The 7,803-nt window shown below is 50.4% G+C and overlaps 1 protein-coding gene across 1 annotated transcript; it reads left to right on the forward strand.

The window, feature by feature from the left end:
* Positions 1–1,225: 1,225 nt before the first annotated feature.
* Positions 1,226–3,386, forward strand: LOC133881250 (uncharacterized). Its single transcript, XM_062320179.1, has 2 exons — positions 1,226–1,658; positions 1,801–3,386. Exons 1-2 carry the CDS (start codon positions 1,226–1,228, stop codon positions 3,384–3,386), a joined length of 2,019 nt encoding a protein of 672 aa, XP_062176163.1.
* The last annotated feature ends 4,417 nt before the right edge of the window (positions 3,387–7,803 follow it).

Consider the following 7,803-nt stretch of genomic DNA (forward strand, 5'->3'; position numbering starts at 1 on the left):
CAGAAAAATGGGATGGACCCTCTACCTATAGTTGGGTCAAGGACACCAGCCTGTCAAGCTCAGTTATTGCATTTAACAGATCGTGGGCTGGCATGTCCTTCGCTCCTCTTTAGACTTGTATGGGCCGTGATATTTTGGAGCTGGAGCCACTACGCAGTACTGATATTGATTCCAAAGCAAGTCCACAATCTGAATTCAGAAAATCTCTTTTAATTCTGCACATCTATGTACGAGAAGCCATTCGTGTCCTGTGCAGATAGAGATCCTTAATCCTTACCCCAACAAAGTACATAGAAGTACGATGGTGCTTGACCCGAACAAAACCACTCATGACGAGCCAAGGGCCACGATTGATTTTGAGAGACTCTTGGGGAGAATTGGTGGCACAACTGAGATGAGAAAGAGAAACAAAGAGCATGAGAGAGATCTAGGGTCTGACTTATGTATTAAATGGTTCACATGTCATGAATTTGGGCCATGTCTGAAATTCGAAATTGTTTTTTAAATATAGGAAATGTATTAGATACGTATTTGGCCATGTCCAAGTCATATCATGTTCGATACATATTGGACATTGACACACCAGTGTTTTTGGAGTATCTGTGTGTTAAGGAATTTCCTGCCATAAATTAAAATGGTAAAGAGATGAGCTGGAGTCTACAGCTACGAGCAGAGCTATTTGAATGAAGTGGGAGACTTCTCTCTAATTAATATTTTTGTCTTATTAATCGATGATCATTCGCCGCCGATCAGAGAAAGTAGGGATGAGTCGGCATAAACACCTGGGTTCGTGGGCTCAAATTAATTAAGGAAAAGAAAGGCATCTTCAGGTAATAAATGTTGACGTGAAGGATATTTAAGAGGGGCAGACATATAAAAGGTTTTTCTGATATAATAAGAGAGGTATCTTTTTCTTAAAATATATATACGCTTCTTCTTTCAGACTAGACTACTTCACCAATTCTAACTTGATCGTCGGAGGAGGCGTTGCCGGGACACCCCGACGACCCCTTTTATTTTGCAGAAACTTGAAGAACCCTTACTTGATTCTCACCGACCTTGTGAGCTTTGCTACATCGTGTCAATCCGGGATTCCAAGTCATCAACTCCAGAAAATTCATCAACACTTTGGCGCCGTCTGTGGGAACGACGTGGTCACGTGTTCCTGTGAATACGAGAATACTTGGAATCTTCTATGGTAAGTACGCGGTTAACTCGAAGAAGTATGGCTGAAGAAAATGTGCGTGAGGGACCAGGGACTTCACATGACCCCCAGGCGGAGATAGTCCGCTTAAATGAGAAAGTGGCGCAACTCGAGAGGGAGCTGCAGGAGCGAGATCGAACGGAGCGGCCAAAAACTCAAGAAGACCTGCCACAGGGTGATCAGGTGAATCTCGAGTGTGAAGATGGGCGTTCGGAAGAGGTGGTTGAAGATGAGGGCGAGTCTGACAGTGATGCCGAACTTGTTGACCTTATGGGAAAGAATAAGAAGGTGAAAAAGGAGTGGGCTCGAAAATTGACTAAATTGGAGCGACAGTGTGATTACTTGATGGGATCCACGCAAGCGGGAGCTAAGGGGAAAGCTCTGTTGATTGATAGCTTGTTTTCTACCACAGTGTCCCCCTTTACTGATCATATAATGTCATGCCAACTCCCAAGTAAGTTCAAAATGCCTGAAATACCCCGTATATACAGGATTGGGGGACCCTATTGAACATTTGGCAAGTTTCCGTGCGCACGTGGTGCTGCATGCCACTCCGCACGAGGTTGCGTGCTGAGCTTTTCCCTTTACTTTGGCAGGGGGTGCTCGGGAGTGGTTCAGAACTTTGTCCCCTCGTTCAGTCTCGAGTTTTGAAGGCCTCGCCAGGAAGTTTGCGTCTCAATTTATGGCAGGCGTTGTCCGGAAAAAGCCTGCTCAACAATTGATGACCATTAAGCAAGGCCCCCAGGAGTCATTGAGAAGTTACTTGCTCCGCTTCAACCAGGAGAGATTGGCCGCGGAGACTCAGAATGAGCAATTCATCCATTGTGCTATTTATCAAGGAATCAGGAAGGATGGTGCCCTCATGGCGGACCTAGCAAGAAGACCGGCAGACAGTTTGCAGGAATTTTATGATCGAGCAGAAGAGTTCGTGAACCAGGAAGAAACCCTCCGTGCGTTCCGAGGGGCCGAGGGGCCGACGAAGGAAAACCCCATGCCGGACAGGAGGTCGAAGCCGAGGACAGCCCCGACAGGAAGGGAGGTTGCCGAGCGGGGACCCGCTAGGAGAGTTGAAAGTTATCACTGGACGCCCGTGAATGCTCCGGCGAAGGAGATTCTCATGGAGATCAGAAAGGATCCGAACTATAAGGATCCCTCGCCAATAAAAGGCCAGCCGCCTCATTACAACCGGCATAAGTACTGCCACTACCATGACTCTTTTGGTCACTATACAGACAATTGCATTTCTCTGAAAGAGGTGATCGAAAAGTATATAGCTGATGGCAAGTTGAAGCGTTTCATGGAGAGACGTGAGAGCTCCCCGGACAAGCGCCCTGCGTATAAGTTTGCCGGGAACCAGGGATCGTCCGGGCGCGATGCGCGCCCAGGAAAGCAGCAGTACTATCGGGAAAGAAAACCGCCTCAACAGCCCCGCAGGGATGTCCGGGCAGAGAAGTCGCCTCGGCCTGAGCGGAGCAGAAGCCGCGGGAGGCCACAGGATTCAGGGTGTTTCCCCGAAATCCAGACTATAGCTGGAGGCTTTGGAGGTGGAGGCGAGACTTATTCGGCTCACAAGTCTTATGCGAAGGAAATGCGAGAGGTGTCCATTTACGCGGTCGCGAGGCCGGAAAAAGTTGCGAGGCGCGAGAAGTTAACCATCACCTTCTCGGATGAAGATTACGAGGGGGTATACTTACCCCATTCGGATGCCCTGGTGGTAACCATGGTTATAGGAAATCACAGGATTCATCGGGTCTTGGTGGATAATGGTAGTTCAGCGGACATCCTATATAAATCGGCCTTCGACTTGATGAAAATTAGTAAGGATAAGCTCTCTGCTTTCAGATTTCCTCTGGTGGGGTTCGCAGGAGAACAGGTGATGCCACTGGGGTCGATTGAGCTTCAAGTTACGGTGGGCAGCTCCCCAACACAGAAGACAATTCCGGTAAGATTTCTTATTGTCGATCAACCCTCCGCTTATAACGCTATATTCGGGAGGACAGCTCAAGTGGAGTTGAAAGCAGTAACATCGATACCCCATCTTAAAATGAAATTTCCAACGGATGAAGGGGTGGGAGAAGTCCGAGGAGAGCAAAAGGCAGCCCGTAAGTGTTACAATGTTTCCCTGGGGGGTCCCTCTCGCCAGGCACACCCTAGTCAGGAGACAGGTCCTGTGGCTAAATAGCAGCTACAGGCAGGGAGTCCGACCAGGGACCTCGAGGATGTGGAGGTCGGACCCCAAGGTAGGAAGCTCCGAGTAGGCGCACAGCTTCCAGCAGACGAAAAAGAGAAGTTGGTGAAATTTTTGCGGGACCATCTTGATGTCTTTGCTTGGGAGCACGACGAGATGCCATGAATAGACCCCTCGATTATTGAGCACCGGCTGAATGTTGACCGGAATTGCAGACCAGTGAAGCAGCGGAGGAGATCTTTTGCCCCAGAGCGCAATCAAGCAATTGCAGACGAAGTGCAAAGTTGATTAAAGCTGAATTTATCCGGGAAGTTGATTATCCGGAATGGAAGCAAATGGGAAGTGGAGGATGTGTGTAGACTTCACCGACCTCAACAAAGCTTGTCCGAAAGACAGCTTTCCTCTCCCCAGGATAGACCAGCTCGTCGACTCGACGGCCGGTCACGAGGTGTTAAGCTTTATGGATGCATTTTCCGGCTACAATCAAATACGCATGGCGGAGTCCGACCAGGAGAAGACGTTGTTCACGACTGATCGAGGACTGTATTGTTATACGGTAATGCCCTTCGGATTAAAAAATGCTGGTGTTACATACCAGAGCCTGGTGAATAAAATGTTCCAAATGCAAATCGGGCGGAATATGGAGGTTTACGTTGACGACATGCTTGTCAAAAGCCTGACTACTGGAGGTCATATTGCCGATCTGGCGGAAGCATTTGAAAATCTGTGGAGGTACCGAATGAAGCTGAACCCGCAGAAGTGTGCTTTTGGGGTCGACTCCGGAAAGTTCTTGGGGTTCATGGTGTCGTATAGGGGAATCGAAGCGAATCCCGATAAAGTCAAGGCTATTTTGGAAATGCCATCCCCCCGGACAATGAAGCAGCTGCAACGATTGACGGGAAGGTTAGCCACTTTGAATCGCTTTGTTTCCCGGTCGTCGGACAAGTGCTTGCCCTTCTTTAGGGTGTTAAAGAAGGCTTTCAGTTGGACGGAAGAATGTGAGAGGGCCTTTGCGGAGTTGAAGACCTATTTAGCCAACCCACCACTCTTAAGTCGCCCAATGGCGGGGGAGATCCTCTATTTGTATCTTGCGGTGTCCCGAACCAGATTCAGCTCAGTATTAGTAAGGGAGGAATCAGTCAAGCAGAGGCCAGTGTACTTTACTAGTAAGGTATTACACGGGGCTGAAGAACGATATCCTCGTATCGAGAAGTTGGCGTATGCTCTGGTGATCTCAGCGCGAAGGTTAAGGCCCTACTTTCAGGCCCACGCAGTACGGGTCCTCACAGAATACGCCCTTCGAAAGGTGCTGCAGAAACCAGATTTATCGGGAAGGCTAGTCAATTGGGAAATCGAGTTAGGGGAGTTTGATATCGAGTACCATCCCCGGACAGCAACAAAGGCACAAGCCTTGGCGGATTTCGTAGTGGAGATGGGTGAAAGTCCGGATGAGGAAGGGTCGTCGATAGCGTCCACGTGGGTTGCCTATGTTGATGGTTCCTCAGCAGGGGGAGGAAGCGGAGCTGGAGTGGTGTTCCGAGGGCCCGACCGAGAAGAACTCAGGTATGCCCTTAAATTTGATTTCCCTGCCACTAATAACGAAGCTGAGTATGAGGCTGTGCTGTCGGCCATGGAGATCGCACGGCAAATGGGAATAACGGACATAGAGATTCGGAGCGATTCGCGAGTAATTGTCGAGCAGATAAATGGAAGTTACGCCACGCAGGAAACGAGGATGTCGGAGTGCCTCGAAAAAGTACACCAGTTCTATTCGTACTTTGACAGGATCGTCGTAGTTAAAATCCCCCGGGAGAAGAATGGGTTGGCAGACGCTCTCTCACGAATCGGATCAGGATCGGACCCTGTGGCGTCAGTAAGTGGCTGCAGACTCCTGATCAAAATTCACCCCACGGTATTGGCGATAGAAGAGCTGATGCAAGTAAACGAGGCGGACCCCGAGTGGGCTACTGAAATCGTACAGTATCTGAGAACAGGTGAGCTCCCGCCGGCCAAGGAGGATGCCCAGAGAATCGTCCGCCACTCAGTGCGTTATGTTCTAGTTGGAGGAACTTTGTACCGACGAGGGTATTCTTTGCCCTTATTAAAATGCTTGCCGAGTGAGGATGCGGATTACGTGTTGAGGGAAGTGCACCACGGAGTATGCGGAAACCATTCAGGAGCTAAGGCTCTTGTGAACAAGGTTATCAGGGCAGGATATTACTGGCCGACGATGAGTAAGGACGCAGCGGAGTTAGTGAGAGTTTGTGATGCTTGCCAGAGATTCTGTCGTATCCCCAGAAGCTCCCCGGAATACCTTCATTCAATTACCTCTCCCTGGCCATTCGCCAAATGGGGGGTCGACATAGTCGGTCCCCTGTCGACGGGAAAAGGTAACAAGAAGTTTGTACTGGTTGCAGTGGACTATTTCACTAAGTGGGCGGAGGCCGAGGCGCTGGCGACGATCACGACCGAGAATGTCATTAAGTTCCTATGGAAGTCGATAGTGTGCAGATTTGGGATACCCTATGCCATGGTGACCGATAATGGCAAACAGTTCGATTGTGGCCGTTTCCGTGAATGGTGTTCCGAGCTGGGCATACGGAAGAGTTTCTCCACTCCTGTCTTCCCTAAGTCGAACGGCCAGGTAGAGGCTACTAACAAAACGTTGATTCAAATGTTGAAGAAAAAACTCGGCCAGAAGAAGGGAGCCCGCCCCCACGAGGGGAGGAACGGGTGGACCCCCTGTCTCCGGATAGGGGGGTAAAGGGAGCCCGCCCCTACGAGGGGAGGAACGGGTGGACCCCCTGTCTCCGGACAGGGGGGTAAAGGGAGCCCGCCCCCACGAGGGGAGGAACGGGTGGACCCCCTGTCTCCGGACAGGGGAGTAAGGGGAGCCCGCCCCCACGAGGGGAGGAACGGGTGGACCCCCTGTCTCCGGACAGGGGAGTAAAGGGAGCCCGCCCCCACGAGGGGAGGAACGGGTGGACCCTCTGTCTCCGGACAGGGGGGTAAAGGGAGCCCACCCCCACGAAGGGAGGAATGGGTGGACCACCCGTCTCCGGACAAGGGGGTAAGGGGAGACCGCCCCCACGAGGGGAATAATGGGAGAACCCCCTGTCTCTGGACGGGGAGGTTAAAGGTAAAATACCCTAACGACGAGAATAACGGGTCCTCGGACGAGTTGCAAACTTGACCCCGTTCTTAACAATGAATTAATGATTGGGATCACTAAGGTTTACCTCTTTCAAATACCAAATCCCTCCGTTCCTACTCAGTAGCAACGCACGGATTTGGGGGGGAGAAGTGAGGTAAGTGATCCCGCTCCCTCTGACGTTTGTACATTTTTATTTGGTTGTGTTAGATAAAAGTGGAAATAAGTGCTCGGAAATAACATCTAAGGGAGATATTTTAGAGCAAAAAAGAGCATGTTTATTGATAAGATACACAATTACATGTAAAATATTTGGGCTGGCGTACATGAAGGCAAGTCGTGCGCCAACAGGTCACCGGCCTTTTCCAGCTCCACCACGTGCCCTGCATCCCACTCCCCCTCCGCCGCTTCCTCCCCATGGAGACGCCGTCAGAAGGCGACACCCTAGCAGACGGGAACCCAGCTGTTCAAAGGCACAGGTGGCCAATGCAAAGTTGGAGAGTGGCAAGGAGTCGGACGATGGGGTCCACTGGACGCCAAGGCTGGCGATTCTCGACTGGGCGTGATAAGCAATGGAATATCTCCGGCGTAAAGCCGGAGATCGCGCCTCCCTTTCTAGATAAAGCCGAAGATCGCGCATCCAAGTGGGTCAAGATGCCGGAATTGGGACACTCCTAACTTCATGCCTAAGTGCTGGAACCGCAAACACATCGCGACTCCAAATGAGAAAAGGCAAGTGCGAGAACTTGAAATGAAGATGTGATGGACGGGGAAGTCCAGAGGTACATATATATATAGGTGCGAAATTGTTTAATGCATTCGCTATTCCCATAATGGCAGGTATACCTAACGCTGAAAAGTTAGATTGAAAATCAATTCGGGCCGGTAGCCATTAATGGAGTAAGACCAGACAAGATGTTCATTAATGGCAGCAATAAATGAAATATACAGATCCCCTTTTCATTGAAATGATAAAGTAAAGCAATACATTGATATTTTCAAAAAGAAAGAAAGGAGTTATCAGGGGTTACCGGGGGCGCGACTGGAGGAAGGAGCCCCTTCTCCGGACGGAGAGGAAGTGGACCCCGACTCTGAGTTTCCTGCAGGAGCGGGTTCAGAGGTTTTCGGACTCCAGTCGGCTACATGAGGGAATTGGTCGACTCCTAGCTTGGCCATGGTCTCCAAGGCCTCGTCCGGGATCTGGATGGTACTGATGTCGAGATCCTTGAAGGACTCGTCACCGGGAGGGGCACTTCTGGC

Source organism: Alnus glutinosa, chromosome 11 (genome assembly GCF_958979055.1).
Source record: "Alnus glutinosa chromosome 11, dhAlnGlut1.1, whole genome shotgun sequence".
NCBI classification, from domain to species: Eukaryota; Viridiplantae; Streptophyta; class Magnoliopsida; order Fagales; family Betulaceae; genus Alnus; species Alnus glutinosa.

Coding starts and splice junctions, on each gene's coding strand:
- LOC133881250 (XM_062320179.1), top strand. CDS start 1,226: ATGGCTGAAGAAAATGTGCGTGAGGGACCAGGGACTTCACATGACCCC. Junction 1,659..1,800: donor AATGTCATGCCAACTCCCAA/GTAAGTTCAAAA, acceptor TTACTTTGGCAG/GGGGTGCTCGGGAGTGGTTC.